At 45.0% G+C, this 24,914-nt stretch overlaps 1 protein-coding gene across 9 annotated transcripts; it reads right to left on the minus strand.

Annotated features, from left to right (window-relative positions):
* Nucleotides 1-1,341: 1,341 nt before the first annotated feature.
* LAYN (layilin) lies at nucleotides 1,342-23,099 on the minus strand. Of its 9 annotated transcripts, none has more exons than XM_027082355.1 (8): nucleotides 19,649-19,763; nucleotides 17,523-17,760; nucleotides 14,630-14,716; nucleotides 11,848-12,005; nucleotides 6,808-6,840; nucleotides 6,102-6,185; nucleotides 3,751-3,850; nucleotides 1,342-1,965 (listed from the first exon to the last, which is right to left on the minus strand). In XM_027082355.1, exons 4-8 carry the CDS (start codon nucleotides 11,954-11,956, stop codon nucleotides 1,602-1,604), a joined length of 690 nt encoding a protein of 229 aa, XP_026938156.1. In that variant the 5' UTR covers nucleotides 11,957-12,005; nucleotides 14,630-14,716; nucleotides 17,523-17,760; nucleotides 19,649-19,763; the 3' UTR covers nucleotides 1,342-1,601. The 9 variants fall into 9 exon arrangements, with proteins under 9 accessions (XP_026938156.1, XP_026938158.1, XP_026938160.1 ...); XM_027082357.1 differs by having other exon boundaries at nucleotides 14,630-17,398; nucleotides 19,645-19,754; XM_027082359.1 differs by having other exon boundaries at nucleotides 14,630-17,398; nucleotides 17,523-17,724; nucleotides 19,649-19,716.
* Nucleotides 23,100-24,914: the final 1,815 nt, after the last annotated feature.

The following is a 24,914-nucleotide window of genomic DNA, read 5'->3' on the forward strand; positions in this document are numbered from 1 at the left end:
TCCTCATTTTAAGTTTTAGTGACATAATTAAGTTGTTAACTAGCTTCTGTTTACTTGTTACTAATGCTTCCTTCTTCCCAGGCAGTTGGAGTGCTTTTCAAACTAAAATAACTCAATATCCTCCCCCCATCCAGGTAGAGTGTGAAAATCGGGTCCTACAAACTTTTAAGCTGAAATACGCGGGTAATTTTACATCACTCTGAAAGAGGAACTGTTCATCCGTCCAACGAGTATTGATGGTTTACTCTACGCAGGGCACTGTCTTGGGTGCAGGAGGTATATGGCTGGCAGGGCAGATTGGATCCCTACTTTCATGGTGCTTGCAGCCTAGTAGGGGCCAGAGCATAGGGGAACCGGGGCGGATAAAGGCACAGATCACAGAGCCAGGAAGTCGGATGCAAAGTGGGAACTTCAGTGTTTTGGACAATGAATCAGTCCTTCAGACTATATGGTCACTCTTTTTGCTTGCAATATTGTTAACGCCACAGAACACACTTCCCTGAAGCAGGCATAAATGATGTTTTTGTTTTCCCCCCTGCTCCCTGCCTTGGTAAGGCAGGTAATTGGCATTGCTTAGAATCCACTACATTTGATACTGCTCCGACCCAGACGAGCTTACTCTGTCTAGATTGGGGCTCCATGTGTCAGGCAAAGTTACAAACTATTCAAAAACAAGACATATGAGGAATGGTTAAAATACTAAGATTATTAAGCTGATAGAGGGATGTTGTTGGTGATTTAAATAATGACCTTCAGAACTTCGTCTGGTAAATGACTGATGTTAGGTGACTTTTCTCTGCATTTGAGTCCAAAAGTTTTTGAAATAGTCAGATCCCGAAAACAAAAATGTAAAATAATTAGCATTATTACTAATACTATGTTGATGCTGCAGTAAAACAAACACACAAACAGAACAACGTGCGGTAACAGGGCTGGGAACACAAATAAGCCGAGAAGCCTAGATTCAAACTTCATTTTCAGTTTCTAAAGTGTTTCCAAGTTAGACATTTCCAAGTTTGGATGTCAGGAAAAAGAAAAAACGGTCCCCAGAGGCCACATGCAGAAGAAGGGCTGTAGACACAGACTGACTAACATTCTGTTTCCTGCTTTTTATTTGATTTGATTCTTTGAAAAAAATAGATATAAGAATTGCTGTTGCGCAGCCCAGCTCAAGGCTGGCATAGGCGGGCTTTGAAAAGATTCTGTACTTTCTGTCTCTTTGTGATGATGTTTGCTGCTGTACAGAGCAAGAGAAACAGAACCTAGAGGCTGGTTTCCCAAGCTCCACAGTAACTACCCCACCCCCACCCCACCCGCCAGTGAAAGCACTGTCCCTTGAAAGTCAGTTGTAACAATCAGTTGTTTATTTTCTATTATGTGCCAGACGCTGGACAAGGTGCTTTCTCAGAAGTTCCAGCCAGGTGAGGGACTGGGATAAGGGATATAGCCCAAACTGCAGATCCAACAGGGGATCTCATGCTCACCTCCAGGACCTGAGCTGAGCACTTTCACAGACCTTCTGAGTGTTTTCCTTACAGAAAATAGACTTTTGCTTCTCTCTTCTTTCCCATTCTTGTCAGTTCAGGGTTCGTTCGTGCATCCTAATAACCATATATTTCATTTTCCACCCACTCGGCCTCCTTGCTCCTTCCCACTCGGTCTGGGGAGAACTCATAAACGTCGTTGGTCACGAAGCCACTCTCCATGCTCACCAGCGTCACGAACCCGCTTTCGGATGGGTTCATGGCCACGTTGTCATAGTCACAGGACACAGTGTCGGGAGTGGCCTCTCGCGAGCGCGCTCGAAATGAGATGTTCTTCAGGTCCGGCCGGGTCTCGGCTAGATCAGCTTCGCTCTGCTTTCGTATGACATTGTAAACCTCTAGGTCCGGGCTGTTCCCCGGCTGAGGAGCGGGCCAGGTGGGGCGCTGCTCCTTCGTGCTGGGGCCTGGCTGCCCCCGTTTCCTAGGAGTAAAGAGAACCAGGGCTCAGTGGACAAGGGGACTGAGAACATCCCGGTGCCCCTGTGCAGGCAGGAGGGGGTCATTCTGGGCAGTCACTACACTGCACTTCTCACCTGCCTCAACCTACAGGTCAAGGTTTCGGGTGGGGTGGGAATAAAAGAGGAAAGTGTTGTTATGTATCTATCACTCACTGCTGCCAGAGCACAGAACGGAGGTGATGACTCTGGGATCCCCAGAGCCTCCAGAGGGTCCATGGATAGAATTGCATGGGGGAAAATACCACATTCAAAAAAATCCATCTCTAAGTGAAATTGAGCTTGTCCTTCAGTTTTGAATGTGGGCAGTTAACCTGAGTCGTAATAGCTTTTTTTGTTTTTGTTTCTGTTTTTTTCTTTTTGGCTGCACCACTCGGCTTGTGGGATCTTAGCTCCCCTCGGCAGTGAAAGCACGGAGTCCTAACCACTGGGCCACCAGGGAATTCCCACTAGTAATGTCTTGACTTGTTCACCAACGGAAATCATAGATATTTTCATATCACATCACAGTTATGACTTAAGATGTCTTAAAATATTTTATGCTCATCTCTACTTCAGTATTATGATACTTATACTCACCACTAAATAAAGAAGCATTAATAAAGGAGCACGTGTATTACCGTTTCACATTAGTTGTTGGAGATATTTTGCTAAACTATATAACAGCATTATTCCTTCCCTTGTAATCCAGTGTGATTTATTTTATGCATTTAAAAATATTGTTCTGGGAAGTGATCCGTAGGCTTCACCAGACTGCTACAGGGGTCTGTGGCACAAAAATGGTTAAAACCCCGAGACAGACTCCAGCTTCAAAGCCACAATCCCACATTGTGGTGAGGTGCTAAATAGATAGGTAAGGGAGGGAAATCAAGACCCAACCACAGAGTAAGCAGTTAGAAAATATATTTGCAAGTTTTTGAACTGAACTCTATTTTTAGGTTAAAAGGACTTAACTAATGAAAATGATCATAGGAAGAGATAACAGTTTTGAGTGCTTACTATATACTCATTCTGCATATATTAACTGCTTTAATTCTTCTAATAATCCTATAAGGAAGTTATAATTAAATGAAGCAGGATCTTCATTGGAATCTTACTAGTTTATCTCAAATTGGTCATCAAAGGGAGTCAAGTCTTAAACTGCACCTTTGCTTTCCTTCTTCTATGTAGACCATGATGATGGGGAATAAAAAGGTAGCTGAGAAGACCTCTGGTTACCTCAACAATGGTGGCACATGATCCACTAACAGAGGTGCTTTAGGCTACTTAGTGCAGCTATTTTGTAGCAATCTACACTTGTGAATTCAATTAAAAGTCAATTAAAAGGATTTGGCTATTTCATTTTGAATTAAGTGGTTTAGTTTCAGTGGTTTGCCAGGCTTTGGAACAGTCGTTTTCAAAGGGCTCACTATTCATTCCTTCACTCACCCAACAAGCATTCCTGGAGTGAGCGCATACATGCATGAGAGCACTTTGCTGAGTGATGTGTGGATGCACAGATGAATAACACAGTCTCACCCCTCAAGTCGTTTAAAATCTTCCACACACACAAAAATTAAAGAATGTAAGATCACTCTCTTAATCATAGCTAAGCACAATGCTTAGTACTTCTGAGTGCCCTGAGCCCATCAGAAAATTTACTCTCAAATCTGTAGAAGTGATTGTCTTGGAGCTGCCGTGGCTGTTAATGAAGTCCAAATCTTGAAGAGTTCAGAAAACACAAAGGTTTACATGATGAAGGTTTTACTTGCCTCCTTCTACAGATCCAAACCCAACATACACCTGTGGTGACCACAAAGAAGAGAAGGGGGACGCTGGGGATTAGGATGTAGGCAAGATTCAAGGCAGCTTCTGAAAAGAAAAGCACACTTTATCAGCACTGGTGGTGTTTCTGTGTGCTTCAAAACAGACTTAAAAAAGCATAATCAACACAGAGCATTCCAAGGAGCGCATTCTGGAAGGAAACAGATATGGTTACCCAGACAGCAAAGTCTTCCAGTTTCAATAAATGAGGCTTTTCTACCTGTCCTATTATCTGAAGTAACAGAGAGAAAAGAAGTTTACATTTTTGGGTTTCTTGCAAATATAAGATGGGCAGTTTTGTTAATTAAGAATTTTTTTCAGACGAAAGAGGTTATCTCTTTTCTCATTCTTCCTCTTTGTTAACAAAGATGAGGCTGCTTGGGGGTGCTGGTGTCTTTGACTCTAAGGACAGAAACAGTAGTTTCCAAGGTGGGATCGGGGAGAGGGAGGAAAAAAGAAACAAGCCAGAAGTCTCGGTGTTATTGCCAGGAATGAGAAGGTCACGTGTAACACATGAATCAGACTGTAGAGCCTTACTGACGTTTCTGACCGCTAACTGGATCCAGCTGGGCCCATGAGCAGCGACTGCGGAGGGCACTTAGAGATCTACCATCCTTACCTTTCCTAAGACTTAAGTCTTAGAACCAGAGAATTTTCCCTCAAGGGGCTTTGGGAGGAATCAATGATTGGGGACTGATCCCTTTCCTACTCCTACTGGTTAAGATTCTCAACCATCCAGAGGCCGTGGCTTTGTTTTTCTGTGAGGCTACAAACCTGACAACCACCAAAAAAACCCTCCAAACAAAACCTACTTTAAATACCACCGTAGTAACAATGAGCAATAAAAATGCCACCCACTGCTGCACAGCACTTTGGATTTTTTAAAAAGCATTTTCACACATTACATCTGTTGTATAATAAAGAATTTGACTGGGCTTTGTCCCTGGTACCTGGGCGGGAGGCTCTAAATCTTTGGAATTTCTCGGAAATAGGAGTAACTTCCTTATTCATGAGCCGTTCAGACCAGATCAGAGTTTATACTGACAGAGATGTCTCAGGATGGGGGCTGTTGGGGCCTAGGGGGTGAGTTCAATTACACGGCCAACGATCAAATCAACTGTGCTACGTAATGAGACCTTAAGAAAATCTCTGCACACCAAAGCGCGGTGGAGCCTTCCGGCTGGTGAACACGTTGATTTGCCAGGAAGGTGATTACCCATCCTGGTTCCACAGGGAGAGGACACAGAGAGTCCCCATTCGAGACCCTCCCAGACCTTACTGTATGTGTTTCACCTGGCTGCTTCTGATTTGTAACCTTTATAATAAAACATAGTCATAGGTATGGTGTTTTCCTGAGTTCTGTAAGTTGTTCTAGTGAATTATTGAACGCGATGGGGCACTCCCTGGAATTGTAGCCAGTTGATTAGAAGTGTGGGTGGACTGGGGACCCCTGAACTTGTGGCTGATATCTGAAGTGAGGGCAGTCTTGATGGGGACTGAGCCCTTAACCTGTAGGGTCTGTGCTAACATGGGGTGGCTAGTGTCACAACTGAATTGCAGTACTGCACTATCCTGTTTCATTTTATGGACACAGAAATGCTCTCAGGTAGGTGAGAAAAATGTTATTACTTCTATTATGCAAATAACTAAACTGAAAAATTAAGTGTTTTTTAAAAATTTGCCCAGTGACAAAACTCAGATCTTTCTTTTTTGTCTTAATTGAAATATAGTTGACATATAATATTATGTTAGTTTCAGATGTATTCTATACTGATTTGACATTTGCATACATTATGAAATGATCACCATGATAAGGCTAGTAACCAGCCCTGATCTCCCTCTTGAAACTCGAGGTGAGAGTTGAGGTTGAAAGTCCATTAGCACTCCAATTTATCACTCCATTTTCTTTTATCTTTTATGTCCATTTCCTCTATTTGTCTCGTAAAGAAATATTAATCATGGCCTGGGTCTTTCTGCTCTTATTTCTCTACATCCATTCTCTAGTTCCCCTCCCCCCAGACAACTTCTGGGAGGTTCTCAAGCCTCATCTGTCTTCATGCAGATCTTTTTTTACCTCCTGTCTTGTCTAATCGCCCCAATTGTCTTAGGATAGCTCCATTTGTGTATTTCACTGACAAAATCTAACATATAATGCGGTTTTTACAAAGTCATAAGTGCTCTGTCTGGTTCCATTTTTAAGTTGCTGTGGGAAAGAACAAAGTAGGGTATATAATCATGGGGAATTCGTGATCAGGAGAGTCCTATTATCTATTTTTCTCTGGGAGAGTTCTGTACATACCTTTGCTTTCTTTCAGTGTTTCTGTGGCATCTTCTTTCTCTGTGTCTTCTGGAAGTATGGGCATTGCTGTCTCTGTTCCTTCACCTGGAGAGAGACACATGGACTTGAGAACCTGGAGAAAGGCATCAAAATCCAGATATCCTCTGAGGTCCTACCAGCTTCAGGGTGGGATGCCAAAAAGCACCAGCATTGTGACCAGTGCCATTTATAAACCCAGGGAAGTAAAAGCATTGAATTTGCTGACCTAGAGGTTTACTTGTCTTTATCTTTCTGGTGAGACTTGCTGCGAAGAATCATGTACGGACACAACCAGCAGGCAGCTGACATCAAGGCCCATAACGTACTGAAGTGCCAAGGGGAAGGGCCAACAACTCACTTCTAGGACCATAAATTATCAGTTTGACTTGCTTCTTGGATCATTAGACTGGATTATTCCTTTCATATTGTCAGTAATGACAAGTAACATCCCAAACTGAATTTGCAACTATTACTTTTCAGATATTTGAGAGAAAGACAACGCTAGTGAGATTAATGAACTACTGGCCATGTCCAGTGTGGCATATACCTGTCCAAAGGGTCAGGGTTAACACCAGTGGTCTTTCTGCTGAATAATCTGGTTTAAAGAACACGTGGTTCTAAACCTGTGAAAAGCTTCGAAAGCTGTGAAACAACCCAAATTAACTCAAATCTCAATTGACAGTCTTACCTCCAGGCCTTGTAGAAGGAGCTGTTGGTTTCTCTATAGCAGAAAGAAACAAGAATGAGAGCAATAAGTAAATTTCCATGCCATCTGAATGAAGATGGCCAGAGCATGGCATCCATTTATTTGTTCATTCAGTTGTCCAATAAATTTCATTTAGTATTATCAGACACTAGAAACCAGGTTAGTAAGTCCGAAGAATCTCTTCTGCACAAAGACTAGCCTTTCCCCAGTTTTACTTGGGCACTTTTTCTTTTTTAAAAAGTAAACTTTTTAGTTTTAAAACTAAGAGTTTTAAATACGAGAATTTCCAAATATACGCAAAAGTGGAAAGATCAGTGTAATGAACCCCTATGTACCATCATGCAGCTTTAACTCTTAGGAACATATGGCTAATCTGGTTTCAACAATAATCCCCACTCCTCCCCGGCTACACCCAGGCCTGCGCTGTTGTAAAGCAATCCAAGACACTTGATCAATTCCTATTGGGGATATTTTAGAGCAACAAATACTGATCTCCAAGCATTGGAAGTGGCCCGGGACTAAGGAGACCATGGCCAGCCCCAAGGCAGAGCCTGGTGACCTAGAACACGAGTCATTTAAAATATTTCTAAGAGCCTCAGGATAGTCGAGCTGCACAGACGACCTACATCAATGTTTTTACTTTTGGCTGAAAGTGTGTCAGCCTTTTGTACTGGCGGTGACTCTACACTGATCAGATGCTCTGGGTTCAGAGCGTCAGGGTCCATAAGGTCAAAATTTTAGAATTCACAGTCCTAAGGCCAGGATGTCAAAGCTATTCTGAAGTTTTATGCAGAAAGGAAACTTTTAAGCGTGTGTGTGTGTAGAGATGATGCAAATCCATTCATTTATTAAAAATGTCTGCTCTATGATAGAAACAGCATCATGCTCTAAATGTTTTATTAAAAACAAACACAATTTATCCTGATAAGAGCCTGATGAGGTGAGTGCGGTTCTGAATTTGCACACAAGGAGACTCAGGTACAGGGAGATTAAACACCTTGCTCAAATCTCACAGCTAATAAGTAACTGAACTGGGATTTTAATTTAAAAAATTCAAATGAAAAATTAAAATCACAAGGAGACAAATTCTGTGCTAGGTGTTAGAGATACAACAGCAAGTGAAAAGTAGTCCCAGCCCTCTAAGGAACTTATATTATACAGGATGGGGAAGTACAGGAGAATATTAACACATGAATTTTGTGATATATTGCAATACATCATATATTCAAAGACATTACACGAGGTAGTCATTTTCTTGCCCCTCCATAGTTCAATCCACTGGGCAAAACTGCAGTGAACATGGCAAATTAACGCAGCACTTCCATCCATTGCTGCAATGGTCTGTGACACATGGCCTCAGATGATTTGTCTCTGATTTCCACTGAACGCATCTATGCCTTTAGCACACCCCAGGTGGAATCAAGTGATCAGATCTGGCTAGCATACCACCTACTCTATGTGGTCATGTTGTCAAATCTAGTTTTAGATGCTATCTTTCAACCTGTCCCTTGCCCTCTGGTATAATGGGATGTTGTGCCATCCTGTTGCAACCATACTGGGTGACCTTCCCCTAGCCCATCAAGCGCAGGGATTAACTGGTCAAACATGTGTATTTCCAGACCTCATGCCAACCATATAGTGAAGGGGACAAACTTGTAAACAGGCAGTTAAAGTACTGTGTGTGTGAGGTGTTATGAGCCTCATGGGAGGAACACTTAACCTAGTTTTGAGGGGCCCTGGATGCTTCCCAGAGGAAGTGATTTTTTAAAACTTCTTATTTGGAAATAATTTCAGATTTATGGAAATTTGCAAGACTAGTACAAAGAATTCCCATGTATCCTTCACCAAAATGTTACCATTTTATCACGTTTCATTTATATGATTATTCTCTCTCTCTCTTTATATATATCCTATATATTTATATCTACAAGTCTATATCTAAATCTGTACACACACACATACATACACACATATATATTCACATACAGACGCATCCATAACTTTTTTCCTGAGAATAAGTTGCAGCCGTAGTTACCCTTTACTCCCTTAATACTTCAGTGTGTATTTAAGATGGGAGGGGGGCAATACTCCAACATAACCATAGTACAATTATCAAAACCAAGAAATCAACATTGATATATATATCAACCAATCGACAGATCTTATTCAAATTCTGCAGATTGTCCTAATAACGCCCCTTATAGAAAATCACCATTGTCATCATCATCATTATCATCAAGGATCACCTACTGCACTTGGTTGTGATGAGAGAAGGTGATGTTTAACCTGAACCTGAAGGCTGAGAATGAGCTGACCAGGAAAGAGGGAAGGGTGTTCCAAGCACTGGAAACAGCAGTTAAGAGCTCTTGGGGAACTTCACAGGGGGCAGAGGGGAATGGGATCGGGGAGGAATAAGAGTGGTAAGAACTGGGGCTGGAGACAGGCAAGGGTCTGATCAAGGCAATTTTTTATGGCGTGCTGAGGTGTGTGAACTTATTCTGAGGAGGGGGGCCACGTAAAGGCAATGTGTTAGTCTTTCTCTGTGTGCCCATTTCTCTCTGCTGGATCTATTCTTGGTCCTTCTCTGTGTCCTGGAGGCTGAACTCTATGGACTGTGTCTTGCGGCTCCCTTGTCCTTTTGCTCTTTTTTGGCTGCGTTGGGTCTTCGCTGCTGCACGCGGGCTTTCTCTAGTTGCAGAGAGGGGGAGAACGGGGGCTAATCTTCATTGCAATGCGTGGGCTTCTCACTGCAGTGGCTTCTCTTGTTGTGGAGTATGGGCTCTAGGTATGCAGGCTTCAGTAGTTGCAGCACGCAGGCTCAGTAGTTGCGGCGTGTGGGCTTAGTTGCTCCACAGCATGTGGGATCTTCCTGGACCAGGAAAGACCTTCCCGGACCTTCTCAAACCCATGTCCCCTGCATTGGCAGGTGGATTCTTAACCACTGCTCCACCAGGGAAGTCCTGTCCTTTGGTTCTTGATTGGACTTAACCAGTAGGAGGCAGAAGCAAGAGATTAGAGAGTAGGAGAAGAGAGGGGTCCTGGCAGTTATTCCCCAGGCCCCCTTCGCACGTCACTGTGGTTTGACAGTAGCTGCGTTCTCTGGTTACAGCTCCTATTGGGCGGCTCCTCTTCCATAACTCCAAGCTTTCTCTGGAGTCCCTCCCCTTTGCTCCTTGAAACCTGGGGGTAGTAACAACTTCCCATTGTAGCTAATTCCTGGGCACTTCACCATCTCATGCTCTGTGCCCACATCTTGGCAAACATCATTTTATTATACTCTTCTCATTAAACCCTTTGAGTGTGCCACCTTTTTCCTGCCAGGACTCAGTCTAAATCAGGCAGTAGCAAAATTAATAAAGATTATGATTAAAAACAAAACCTAACTAGGTTCAAAGTACAAAAATAAAAGGCTATGAAAACAAATGTCAAAATCTCACATTTCAGAAAATATTTAAGAAGTACAACATTTTAAATCATGGAGATAATAGGATATGAGGAACAAAAGTGATGGGCAGCCAGTTTGTAACAAGCGCCTTGTTTTAATTGCTCTAAAAATGTGCCCTGCTAAGTCAGCCCCAGTCCTTGCAACCTCCCTGCCTGAGACAACTCTGTATGGTGGGGAAGGCCAGGTCTTTGGAGAGAATTCATCCGAAGGGGTGAAGAGGGAGGAAAAACAACTTTAGCAGCAAAAGCACAGTCAAATTCAGACAATTTAAAAATGACAGGATTGTTTAGTCCCTCAATAGATGTAACTAACAAGTCATTCTACTTCTGTCAGGAAAGGATGTAGAATTGGGGTCAAGCAGTTGGCTTCAGGGAGGTGAGAAACTTCCATAACAGATCAAAAATCACTTCACGTTTAGATCAAAGTCCAACATAATGGAGGAGTTTGGGAAACCTCAGCACAGTGAGACTACAGGCTTGTAGCCAATTCAAAACCCTTCACAGATTTAGAAGCAAACGTCAATTAAATTTGCAAGGCATGTATTTAGAGGGTGCTCTACGGAGCAGGATGATGCCCTGCTCATCAAAGTGACTTCTATCTGCCCAGTGTCAGTAAAATTGGTGTATTTTATCATCTACCTCCTCTGGTCATTATTCTGTTTCCTTAAAGCCCCAGAAAATAATGTCACGTGGCTGGTAGAAGACTTGCAGGAACAATGGCCAGCCTCCTTTCATATTTCTTCTTTACAGTAAGTCCACTACATATGAATGAGTTCCGTTCGGAGAGCACATTTGTAAGTCCAACGACGTTAGCCTAGGTATCCAACTAACACAATCGGCTATATAGTACTGTACTGTAATAGGCTTATAATACTTTTCGGACAAATAATACATAAAAAACAAACAGAAAACATTTAAAATCTTACAGTACAGTACATTTTAAATCTTACGGTAAAGTACAGTACCAGCTGCATCGCCACTGCTTTTACACTTGCTTCAGGACATCCTGGGCTTGAAATAAAGATACTGTACTACTATACTCTATACAGTACTGTACACTAAAGTACACAAAAGCACAACCACTTGTGGAGGATGTGCGCATGTGACAATGTACGCCAGACACGTGAACTAACTTACGGGACTGGACATGCAAACGTAGGTTTGCATCTTTGAAAGTTCACAACTTGAAGGTTCGTATGTAGGGACTTACTGTATTCCAAGCTCTTACAGCATACAATCTCATATCTCGAAGGAATAAGAATTATAATTGTCCACTTGGAGGGCTTTTTGTTTCTTGAAGTTCTCATAATTCTTGCCTTATCATACATAAATTAGACCCTTCCATTTCTTCATCCTTTCTCTTAGCATCTAATACCCCTCTCCTGTGCTAGAATTATTCCTCAGTGAGGAAGTGTCACTACATCTCCCTTCACAAGAACTCCCAATGTTTAACACTGCTGGCATTTGCAACAAGCTTTCGCAGAGACCACGTGACAAATTCTTGGAACCAGCAGCTGCTTATGAAATGAGAGAGGAGGTTGAGAATTCAGCCATATAACTTGGGAGAGGATTCATTACCAGCGGAATATTTGCAGATGAAATTGTTCTTCATGGTGCATCGGTCGTCATTCCACTGGAACATGTAGGGGCCCCCGATTCCGGCGGGTGCTGATGGCTGATGGTACATGACCACGCAGACCTCGCTGCCGCACGAAGGCTCATCCACATACCAGTTCCTGTAGGAAAGGGGTCAAGAGTGGAGGCAACTGGAGAAGGATACCACAAGACTTCAAAGCCTTTGTTTTCCTATCAAGTTCCACTAAGCCAGGAACTTCAGAGACAGGGAGGAACTGAAGTGCTTCCAGTAAGTAGAACCACGCTTTCTAATACGGACATCACAATCAATCATCTGACATTTGCCTTTGCAGGGAGGGATATATTACCATATAATGTCTGCAAAGGAATTATGAGAAAAAGCAGCCAGCAGGGCAAGTCTGGATGATCTTATTTCTTTTTTGCTTTCGGCTGACTGGGTTTTGTTTCTCTTTTTTTTAGAAATCAGATGCATTGAGAGAGGCATGGCTTATCTCATCCAGAGCTTGCCTTGCTTCCATCTCCCCATGCTTTTCAACAGCCATAGCTGCCTTCCTAGCTCTGAGGAGCGGATAGAAAATTCAAGCATCTGAGCAAGACTTTCCAACATGTAGAGGCTTCAAAGCAAGAGATGGGGTGGGGGCAAAAGCGGGAGGCCCAAGTAGTCTTCTTCAGGTTTTAAGTTGTTTCTACTTCATCAGGCCGATGAGCCCTTCTTCAGCCTCTGCCGCCTGATTTCTTGTCTCTGTTTCCCTAGCTCCTGGACGGGGTGCACTAGCAGCCCCAATGGTACTTGAAATTAAATGATGCTGCCACCCAGTTGGATATGTGGGCACCAGATTAAAGCCTTAGATTCCATAGATAGTTTAAATGCTGCGAGCACCCACCCCATGTGCTGACTCAGGGCTGGGCTTTGTAGTTCGCCTGTTACTCACCTAAGCAGTTTCCTTCCGGGGCCCAGATCTCCCCTGATGCTCGGCTATTGAGATGAGCCCTGCTGCTCTGCCTAGCTCTTGTCAGAGCCCCTCCTTAGGAGACAGCTAAGAGACAGCTCTCTGTGTAGCACCCTCATATGGCTCTGCTTGAGTCTTGTGCTGCAGTTCACCAAAAGGAAAATCCTCTGCTGAATCCACTGGGTTGAATTCGCCTGGATGGTAGCTGAGCTTGCAAGTCTGCTTGGACACTGTCTGGAGAGCTGGAGATCCTGACTGGGGCTGGGCTCTGCACCTCATTAGTCACCTCCAGGCAATTTTCCAACCCTGTTGGTAGACCTCCTGCTTGTCTGTTCTCCTCCCCACTGGCCCTATGGCTTTATGTTATTTTATTTCACAGGTGATGGAATGGTTGGAATATTATGCCTGGCATCTAGTTACTGGACTTGAGCCAGGTTTCAGGCTTGGAACTCACTGCTAGAAGGAGGAAGACCCTGCAACACCACAGTAGGTGCCCATGGTAATTTCCTCTATTCTCCCAAAGGGACCTATGGCCATTTACTCAAGTAACCATATGCTGGGGAAAGAGGAATACCCAAATATTACAAAGACTGCTGGACACAGAGTGCAAGTCAACACTGATACCCAAAGACTTGAAGTGTCATTAAAACTACCCTTTTGAGTGGGAGCATATTGAGGCTAAGTAGTAAATGGAGTTCTGGCCCAGGACTGAAATGGGAGATAGATGGGCCCCTGGGCAGGACAGCTGGTGTTTGTCAAGTGGAATAAAATTGAAGCTTTGTTCTCACCCAGACACTCCAAGGACAAGGCTAGTGGCAGAAGCTGAGCTCTGCAGGAATAAAGAGATAAGATGACCACTTCTGAGGTCAAGGAAAACTTCTTTGTCTGCACATGCACAGAAAGGCTCCTTGAGGGTCAAAAAGGGAGGGGGCGCCACCCCATAATAAGTGTGGACATATCCCCACAGGCCTCTGTGGTGGAATCCATCTTAGCAAAAAGTCGCACATGCATATTAGGGAGGGTCCTAGGACTGGTCAGGTGTGAAAGAAGAAGAGAATTGGCCAAAGGTAAACAAAGACCCAGAAGGACTATCCTATATAAGGGATTTAAATCACCTCTTTACCGCGCTCCTCATTAGAGAGGATGCCCGAACCCTTTCTCTCTAGGTGTGTATTTCTGCCTTGCTTCTGTCTTAAATAAACGAACTGCTTCTCTGTGTGCTCTCCCACATGTTATGCTGTGTCTCTAATAATAAACGTTGTACCTGCTTTTATAGTTTTTGCCTCCTTGAGAAACGCATTTTCCAGTGGGGGTAACAGCTAGGGGAACTTTGCTTCTAGCCTCTAGCCCCTGGTGGACTAGTGGCTAGGATTCCTGGTTTTCATCCAGGCTGCCCAGGTTCAATTCCTGGGCAGGGAACTAAGATCTCTCTTCAGGACCACTCACTGCTGTCTCTCTGAGATCAGGACCAGCTCACAGTGGACCCATCCAGTGGTCATTCCCCAGTCCTAAAATATATGAATTGAAAACTTATGGGGTAAGAGCTATAATAGTGGAGAAGGTCAAGTGGAAGTCTCTGAAACTGCACTCTTCCCTATTCTCTCCAAGATAGTAAATAGAAAACAATATCTTATCCAGGCGAAGATGACAGAAAGTAGTGCCACTCCTAGAGACCTAGAGAATGCAAGGATGGTATTCCCTGTCATATCTCTATATAATTCACTAGTCTGGCTCCTGCAAAAACCAGGCAGATCCTGAAGGATGACACTGGAGTAGCACAAATTCAACCAGCTAGAAGTCTCAATTGTACCTACTATGCCATTTGTGGTATCTTTGCTAGAGCTGCTTAACACGTCCTTGGGTACCTAATACGTAGATTTGGTGAGTACATTCTTTTTCACCTGTATCAGAAAGAGAATCAGAAAACAGTCTGCATTTATTTGGAATGGACATCAGTATACCTTTATGGTCTTTCCTCAGGACTATACTAATTTTCCTACCCTCGGTCATAATATGATGTGAAAAGAGACTGCCTGGATATCTTGCAAAAAATCACACTGGTCCACCATGTTGCTGACATCACGCTAACTGAACCAGATGAGCAAGGACTGGAGGCCTTAGTAAGACTCAAGTGCTCCAAGGGTTGGAGGTAAACGTTTGAAGATTCAGGGGCCTGTTACTTCATGAAACTGGGTAGGTGTCTAGTGATCTAGAGAATGCCAGAACACCCCTTTCAAATTAAAGGTCAAATTACTTCATCTCACAATAATTTGAAGTGTCTTGCAATAATTTTAAGAAGGAAGCATAGCCTGGGGTAGGTCTTTTTGGGTTCTAGAGGTGGCATATTTCACATCTGGGAATACTGCTCTGGCCTATATACCAGTTGACATGAAAGACAGGTGTCTCTGAGTGCGGTCCAGAGCAGAAAAGGACTCTGAAGCAGTTCTAGGCTGTGATGGAAGCAGACTTCCCACTTGGGCCATATGATCCATCAGACCCTATTATTAGAGGTATCAGTGGTGAGAAAAATAATGCCATATAGAATCTGTACAAGCTCCAATGAGAGAATCACAATGCAAACCCTTAAGATTCTACAGCAAGGCCATATCATCTATAGATAAGAAAAAAATCACCTTTTGCAAAGCAACTCCTGGCTTGATACTAGGCAAGGAGCACCAAGAGAACATGCAATCCACTTGCTCAATGTAAGAGAGACACTGTCAGACATACCTAGTCAAAAGATTAGGCAGGCCTGGAATCAATTCATTACGAGATGGAAGAGGTATATTTAGGACCAGATGGCACTGTATGAACAGGTAGAGCAGACTGCCATGACATCTACCACTGTTGTACCAGAGCCTGTCCCTCAGCTTACACCTATAGCTGCATAGAGGAATCCCTTATGACTAGCTGATAAAGGCAGCCTAAGCTTGGTTCACGGATAGGTCAGCCAAGCATGGGGGTACAACTCCAAATGGGCAGCAGCTGTACTACAGTCCCACTCAGAGGTGGTTCTGAAAGATCAAGTGTTAAGGAAACATCCTCCCAATGGCCAGAGCTTAGCTGATATACCTAGTTAACCACTTAGTATAGAAAGACAAGTTATTAGAGATTAGACTATATAAAAACTCAGGGGTAAAGGCAAAGAGCTTAGCCAGTTGATTAGAAGTCTAAAAGCATAAAGAGTGGAAGACTGCGGACAAGGAGCTCTTGGATAGAGTGATGTGAATAGACATATGGGAGTAGGGGTAAAGTATGAAAATCTATCATATGTTAAAGCCCACCAAAAAGCCTCTAGCATGGAAGAGGCACTAAACAACCAGGGAGACAAAATGACTTAGCCAGTTGATGTCAGCCAGCCTGTTATCAGCTGCCCCAGCTCTGGTATAATAGATACATACTAGGGTAGCCATGGTGGCAGGGATGGAGGCCATGCATGGGCTCAACAGTAGCCGTTCCCACTCACCAAGGCTGATCTAGCTACTGCCCAACAACCAGTCTGCTGGGAACAGAGACAAGCCTAGAATCTGGTAGCAAGTTGACTACATTGGACTCCTTCCATCCTGAAAGGGGCAATGATTCATGTCGATAGGAATAGACATACAATCTGGGTATGGGTTTGCCTTTCTAGCCTCAAGGCCTTAGCACCACTATCCAAATGCTTACACAGTCTTTGATCTACCAGCACAGAATTCCAAATAAGATCTCATCAGACCAAAAAACCTAGTTTATAGCAAAGGAGATGTGGGCGTAGGCAGGGGATTTACTAGTCACATCACATATTCACCCATCCTGAAGCTGCCAGTTTGACAGAGTGATGGAGGAACTTGTTGAAAACACCGCTGAAGCACTAGCTTAGAGGCAATACTTTGTGAGGATGAGCCAACATCCTCCAAGACACAGTGCACATTTTGAATCACTGACCTTTGTATCATCCTGTGTCATCCAAGAGTATTCTGGGGTCTGGGAGCCAAGGGATGTAGAAGAAAAGTTTGAAGCTAACGGAGGTTGGTTCATGAGGTTAAGGAAAAAAGGCCTCTCTATAACAGAAAAATGCAAGGTGAAGCAGTAAATGCTGATGTAGAAGCTGAGGCAAGTTATCCAGAAGACCTAGCTAAGATAATTCATGAAGGTGGCTAAACTAAACAGCAGATTTTCAGTGTAGACAAAACAGCCTTATAATGGAAGATACCATCTAGGACTTTTGTAGCTAGAGAGGAGAAGTCAATGCTTGGCTTCAAAGAGCGGAATGACTCTTGTGTTAGAAACTAATGCAGCTGGTGACTTTAAGTTGAAACCAGTTCTCATTGATCATTCCAAAAATCCTAGGACCCTTAAGAATTACGCTAAATCTACTCTGCCTTTGCTCTATAAATGGAACAACAAAGCCTGGATGGCTCACAACTGTTTACAATATGATTTACTGAACATTTTAAGCCCACTGTTGAGACTTACTGTCAAAAGAAAAGATTCGTTTCCAAATATTACTGCTCCTTGACAATGCACCTGGTCACCCAAGAGCTCTGATGGAGATGTACAAGGAGATTAGTGTCGTTTTCATGCCTGGTACCACAACATCCATTCTGCAGCCCGTGGATAAAGAAGTAATTTTGACTTTCAGGTCTTATTCTTTAAGAAATACATTTTGTAAAGCTATAGCTTATGAAAGGAGGAGTAGCCCTGCTTACCTTCACTGGTAGTACTTACTTGGGGAATTTGTGTTTCTTGTCTCTGCAATGCTGAGCTCTGTGGGTTTAGAAGTCCTGGTATATTCTGGGGGAATCCTTCCACCAGAAGATACAGCAAGAGTGTTATTGAACTATGAACAATGGCTGCCACTTGGACATTTGGGGATTCTTGTGTCCAGGAACCAGCAGGCAAGAAGAGGAGTCATTCTCTTTGCAGGACCCTAATCATGAGGCGAAGGTATCTCGGCTGTTACAAGCTGGGAGAGATATGTTTGACAGCCAGGTTATCTACTTGGGTACCTGTTGGTACTCATGTGCCCAATTTTGATGGTAAGCAGAAAAATGAAATCACTCCAGCGTAAGCAATGCAAGTTGACTAGGCCTCACACTCTTCAGGGATGAGGGTCTGGGTCCTGCCACAAGGTAAGAGAGCCATTGAGGCTCCCCGAACAGAGGATGAGGGGAATCTAGACTGCACAGAGCAGGAGGGGGGTCAATAAATATCAGTCGTGGCGCTGGGACCAGCTTCAGTGGTGGGGAGTGTAGTTCCTCCTAAGCTTCCTTTCTAAAGTTTCTCCCAGGAGAGAGGCCCACGAGAATCTTGGAGGAATGACTCCTGGAACTTAGATGAAGGTGTGGATCTGAATAGCATAATGGGTGAACTTCATGCTGTCTTGAATGGAATAGGTAATAAAGATATATTCTAATCTTCATTCTTTTGATTGAAAATGAGTTTAAATGTTTTCCCCATATGACTATTTACCAGTTAGATTTTCTATTTTGTGAACTGTTTGCTCAGGTCTTTTGCCCCTTTATCTTTTGGGGTTTTACTGACTTATACAAACTTTTAGTGCTTTTTGACTTATATTAACTCTTTATTGTAAAAAGATCATAACTGTTAAATTTCTTACAACATTTTTCCAGTCTTATGCCTGCCTTTTAATTTTGATATTTTTTGACGTTCTTCCACGTCACTGCTTTTCTTAGGGAGGGACGATGGCAATGCCATGGTGCTGGGGGGCAGGTGTGTGAAGTGAGTCCAGTGCTGTGGGTTTAGAAGGGCTCTACAAACTGCAGGCTTCCTTAAGTCCCCTCTTGGTCAATCCAGAGAATTAGATCTTGGCTCTAATTTCTTGCCTGTCATCATAATTTCCTGCAGTCTGGAGCCCTTCAGCCCCACAGGCCTTCAATCTCTCACTGGGTCAGCAATCCCACTCCTGGGCATACATCCAGAGAAAACCATAATTCGAAAAGACACATGCATCCCAATGTTCACTGCAGTACTGTTTACAATAGCCAAGACATGGCAGCAACCTAAATGTCCATCAACAGAGGAAGGGATAAAAGATGTGGTACATATATACAATGGAATATTACTCAGCCATAAAAAAGAACAAAATAATGCCATTTGAAGCAACATGGATGGACCTAGAGATTGTCATACTGAGTGGAGTAAGTCAGACAGAGAAAGACAAATATATGATATCACTTATATGTGGAATCTAAAAAAAGGGTACAAATGAACTTATTTACAAAACAGAAATAGAGTCACAGATGTAGAAAACAAACGTATGGTTACCAGGGTGTAAGGGGGTGGGGGGAGGGATAAACTGGGAGATTGGGATTGACACATCCACACTAGTATATATAAAATAAATAACTGATAAAGACCTACTGTATAGCACAGGGAACTCTACTCAATACTCTGTAATGGCCTATATGGGAAAAGAATCTAAAAAAGAGTGGATATATGTGTACGTATAACTGATTCACTTTGCTGTACACCTGAAACTAACACAACATAGTAAATCAACTATACTCCAATAAAAATTAAAAAAAAAAATCTCTCACTGGGGTTCTAGTCCAAAAGGCCGGGCAGCCAGAACGACTGACTTCAAGCATTGTGTGCCACTGAAGCTGTGCTTCTGGGCCACCCTCCTGGACAGAGTTCTCTGGGCCTAGGTTAAGGCTGACTTACCACCTTCGCCCCACTGCTTTGGTCAGTGGCCCTGCCAGTACTGCTATCCCTTCAGGGCTCTTCCTGGCTGGGACTTCTCTTCCACACTGACTGGCACTGTGGATCCAGCCTGCCTCTTTTTGCAGCTACATCAAGTGAGTTAGCGGCTGTGCGTTCCACACACTTACCTAAATGTTGCTGTGCTGCCATCGATCCAGGCATAAAGGTCCTGGCAGGCTGTGCCATTGCTTTGTTTCTCTTCACGCCTCCTAAGCCCAATCCAGAAATCACCATCAGAAGCCAGGAGGTTTTCAATGAACTTTTCTATCAGTCTCTGTTCATCTTCAGACTCGATGCTGACTAGCTGGCCCCCATCTCTCCTGCAGGCTGCTCTGGCTTCCTCAAAGTTCAGTCTTCGAGAAGCATCGTGGAAGTAGATGACTTCATAACAAGGCTTCTGTGTTCCTCCCCGGCAGACTGGCTGACCTAGAGAAAAAAAGAAGCCTACCTATTTTAGTGCCCCCAACATATACCAGAGCAGGGACGCTTGGAGGCATCTGAATGAAGCTTCAGGAATTCTGATTACTCATCAGTGGCTTGTTTTAGTGTCATTAAGCTCTCAGAGCAAATTAATACCCCTTCCAGTGTGGAGACACAGTGATTTAGACTCCATGTTTTCTTTGTTCCATTACAGATTATTGAAAAGCAGACATTTAAAATTAATCTTTAAAAGAGAGGTAGATGAAGATTTATGGTTTCACTTAAAGGCAAACAAATAACACTTCCATGCCATTAGGGAGTCGCAGGAGACTAAGTGTGGCTTAAAGTGAGTTATCTCTGTTTGGGGGTTCCTTCAGGTAAGAGAGGCATTCTGAAGTCAGGCGTGGGCTCCTCTACCCTGGAACCCTCTGCGTATGTATCAATAGCAGGACTGAATATTCACCCAGTCTACGGTATAAGCAGAAGATAAAAGCATCAGATCCATGGGGTTTTCTGCTACTGGTCTTGCCTAAAGTCAACAGCTAAAGTTCGGTGAACTCTTACTGTGTGTCATGTACTATGCTAAGGGCTTTTGCATTTACATACATACCTTATCTCATTGAACACTCATAGTAATCCACTGTTGTAGATATTGTTTATGCCCCATTTTACAGATGAGAAAACTGAGGCTCAGAGAAATTAGTCTGGCTAAGGCCACATAAGCTATCCATAGCATGACTTGAGTCAGAACCCAGATCTGATTACAAAGTCACAGCCATAACCACTGAACTCTGCTCCCCACGCCACCACAGGCTCAGGTTGCACTGGGAGCCCATGTAATATGTCTCATCTGACCGACACCCGAAGGGCTGAAGACCATCAAGGACAAATGGATGAGATTCTACTGAGGACGGATAAAAAATCGTTCACCAGTACACACCACCCTGGCTTGTGTCTGGGTGTCTAAAGCCGTGCTGCACCCAAAACATTAGCCTCATCGCTCCTTCGTTAAGTCAGTATGTATTGCATGTACGCTCATGCCTGGCACTGTGCTAGGTGCTGGGAATACAGAAACACTTGCCGCTTCCTAACCCACAGGAACACACAGCATGTTTCTGGATCCAGATGTACAGTGAAAACCAGATTTCAACAAGGGGAATCCCTTGCAATGCAGAGCCAGTCTGTGGGCTGTGGGCGTGAATTACTGCCATAGAGCGAGGAATAAAGGATTTTAGTTTGGGAAACTCTTCCCAGCTCTCATAGAATGTTCTCATTTTCCTAATTTGTTTTGCAACTGTGCACAGAGCCAGATAGCATTAGTTATTCCCCAAATTGTCCAGAATACAGAGCAAAAGGCCACAGGCAGTTAACTGCATTTTCAGTGCTTAAATGGGAACAGAGCACATACAGATAATCTGGAAAGCCCCTGTGAATTCTTATTTTCAGTTTCTTCTTTCATCGCCTTTGTAAAGAAATTTTCAATAAACAAGTTGTAAAAGTTTTGCTTCTTCTCCCTTTCTGTCACTTTTCTCCTTTTGCTGAATAGAGAAATTCTAACAGGACTGCTCCATCAGCAAATTAGGAGGCCTCAAAAGTGGGACATTCTCGCTAAGGAGGTGTTCCAGAGAGACTAGGGACCACTGGCCAGAGAAGCTGTGGCTGAGATGCTCCCTGGGGAGAAGGCTGGGTCAGCTCAGCTTTATGAGTCCTTAAAGGTGGCTCCAAAAGAGGCAGCAGAGGAAAAACAAATGAGCCCCAGGCACCCCCAAGGTGGAGTTGAATTTACTGGCAGTCCCCACTTTTCCATCGTTGGATTATCAAGGGAAAACATAACACCTTAAACGAGTTTCCTGTATGGCCCAGCCTGGCCACACATCCCAAGTCAGCCAGTGAGTGCCAGAGGGAGCCAGAGCTGGAAGAAGGCCCAGGGTGCATCTGGTCCCCCTGCCTTCAGGAAGTGTTTCTCTCCTCTCATTTGCAGGAAGGGGAAGGGCGGCCACCGAGGACAGAGCCCGTGCAGCCGTCACCCAAACAGCTGAATTCGGTTACCCTCCCATTTTGCCACCCTGCACCCCACCCCATCCTGAAACCAACTTTAGATTCCTTCAATCAGCTTCGGAAGCACCGATAACGGAGCGGAGGTTTTCATTCCTCTCCATCCCTCTTGGCCAATCTATTGCCTGCGAAGGAAACCTGAGACAGGGGAACGGACATCCCCTCCGCCGCCCCCCACCCCGCACCGCCCCGTCTCGACATGCAGAACAAATGGAAGAGGCAAGGAGCCAGAGCACTGTACCTCCTCTGAGGTCCAAGTCCGAAGCTGCAGTGACACGACAGGAGGAAGGAAGCAGAGAGAGTCATTCCCCTGAGTCAGGCGGGGCTTGCCCCGCGCTAACTAGGCTTCTTTCCCGATCTCTAAGCGCTCTTATTCCAGGCGCTGGATCCTTTCCTCCCAGAAGAGACCAGGAGTAACGGGCTGGGGTTCCCACGGCACAGCCGATCCAGAATCCCTACTGTACGCACCGTCTCCCGGGACAGGAGACCTCCCTGGTGGGCAGGACAAGCCCTGCGTGGGGGTCCCGGGGACTACTGCGCCGCTCTCAGTGGAGCGGACCGAGGGGGCGCCTACTGGGGCAGTTTGCTCACTGCCCCATCTAGCCTACGTCTCTCGGTATTATGGCAGCCCTGGGCGGGGAACGGACTTCGCGCGGTCCAGGACACGCAGGGAACCGGCGCTAGGCTCAGCAGCCGGGCGATTGCCCCTCTAGAAGTAGGGGCCGCCGCAGGGCTAAGTCCATTGGTGGGGCGGGGGCGCCACCCCTCCACCCACTCCGCGGAGGGCCAGAGAAGAGGCACCGTGGCCCTAAGGACGGTCAGCCTTAGGTGGGGTGCAGTGGGTGCCGCAGCCCAGCGCCCGGGAACCAGCCCCCGCCCCAGCGCGCGCGCACTCACCGCTTAGCAGGCGACCCGTCGCGCCCCGGAGCCCTGCCAGCAGCACTGCCAGCAGCACGGCCTGCAGCGCCGCTCCCGGCTGCATGGCCCGGCTCGGGTGCGCCTTCGGACGCCGGGGCGCTAAGGCGGTGGAGCGGGAAGACCGGCAGCGGCGTGCCCCGCAACTTCAACGGCGGGCGGCAGCAGCATCTCCAGAGGACCGACGGACCCGGCGCCCAGAGGAGGCGGGGAGGGCGCGGAGCCAGTCCGTCGCCCCTCCGCCCTCTGGGACGTCACTGCGGAGAGGGCAGCCCCGCCGGCTGGCCCGCCCCCTCCAGGGCCTCCTCCAGCGCGCTCGGCGCCAGACACCCCGCCCGCCCGAGGGGAGCGAGCAGAGGAGGGGAGCCAGCTCCCCACCCCAATTCGAGCTTCCCATGGAAATGCTGCGTTTGCCCAGGGAGCGGGGACGAGGAAATCCAAGACTGGCTTCTCCGAAATCCGATGAAGACCGCACTGTGGCTGAAAACACGACCGCATCTTGCCCCCACTCCTCAGGGGCACAGACAGTTTCCCAGCGTCCTAGGCTCCGCAGTTGGGAGAGGCAAACTCTGAGACCTGCCAGGGCTCGGTAGGCCGCTGTCCAGGCACTCAGGGCTACACCTGAGAAAGGAATGGCGGATGAAGAGAACAGATGCTCAGGTAGGCAGGGTGACCACTGGCCCGGCAAAGTTTGGGACAGCGTGGATAGCGTCCAGAGAGGCTAAGTTGGAGTTCTGGGCGAGAGGAGAGTGGACTTCCCAGAAGCCAAAGGGTGTTCTTGAGCCCAGCAAGGAAATAATAGTACTTTTTGCAGGGCACATGGGTGTAGGTGATTGTTCAGCCTTGTGGTAGAAAGGAGATGACCCCCTCACTTTTCCCCCAGGAAAGAGTGACCTCATTTCCTTTGGAAAAGCTTTCCTCACCAACCCAGCCCTCAATGTGTGCTCCTTTTTCTAAACTCCTACAATAGTCGTGTTTTACATTTACTTCTTGTTGTAAACAAAATGTTTTCAAATACATTCAAATAATAAAGTGAGCCTCCTGTCCAAAAACTAAAGTACTAAGTGCTGGGAGGTGGGTCTGATTTGCCTTTTCCCCTGTACCATGCTCTTGTGAAGCATGGCAGAAGCCCCATCTGGGCCACTGACTTCTGAGTTTTGGTCTCAGATTGAGCCCTTGCAATTTTAGACAAACAGGCCTGATTGAGCACAGGCTGGGGGATCTGTTTCAGTATCAGCTGGTGATACTGGGAAGCTCTGCTACTGCAGAAAGCAGCAGCATTGGCAGGAAGAGGGCTGATGTTTATGGCAAGTTCATTTACAGCCCATCTTTATGTCTGAATTAGAACATTTCACATCCAAAATACATTCTTTTTAGAAATTCCTGATAATCAAAACAACCAAAGAGGAGCTGATATGGTGAATAGAAGCACCTGAGTTGGCATCAGATATTCTGTTTCCAGTCCTGCTTTTCTTCACTTAATGTCTGTGTGGATTTCAGCAAGTTTCTTTGCCTAAATCAGTTAACTCTTGGCAACAATAAAAGTTACCTTAACTTGTGAAGGTTTGATAAGGCAACTAGATATGTAAGTGTGCAGATAGCTGAGCACTTAATGTAAATTGCAAAGGATTTATTTCCAATATTATAACATCTGCTATAACTTGGAGAAGCTGTTACCTTGGCCCAAATAATTAAATTGTGCCCTGAGTTCTCCCTCTGATACCCTGGCCCTTGGTCCAGATAGACTTGGTTAAGATATGCAGTTAACCTAATGCAGATTACAACAGTGACCCCAATTCTTCACCCCACCCTGTAACCACACCCTTTACTGTGTGACTTTGAAATTCTTCTTACTAAAGGGGCAGAGTATACTTCCCCATCCTTTGTCCTTGTGTTTGACTGTGTGACTTGTTTGGCCAACAGAATGAGCCAGAAATTTCTGAGCCTAGACTGGTAATGGCCTCACATGTTTTTGTTGTTCTCTTGCTTCTCTGCCACTCTCTG

The sequence above is a fragment of the Aethalodelphis obliquidens genome, unplaced genomic scaffold (assembly GCF_003676395.1).
Source record: "Aethalodelphis obliquidens isolate GAN/ISIS:26980383/991018 unplaced genomic scaffold, ASM367639v1 scaffold46, whole genome shotgun sequence".
NCBI lineage: Eukaryota > Metazoa > Chordata > Mammalia > Artiodactyla > Delphinidae > Aethalodelphis > Aethalodelphis obliquidens.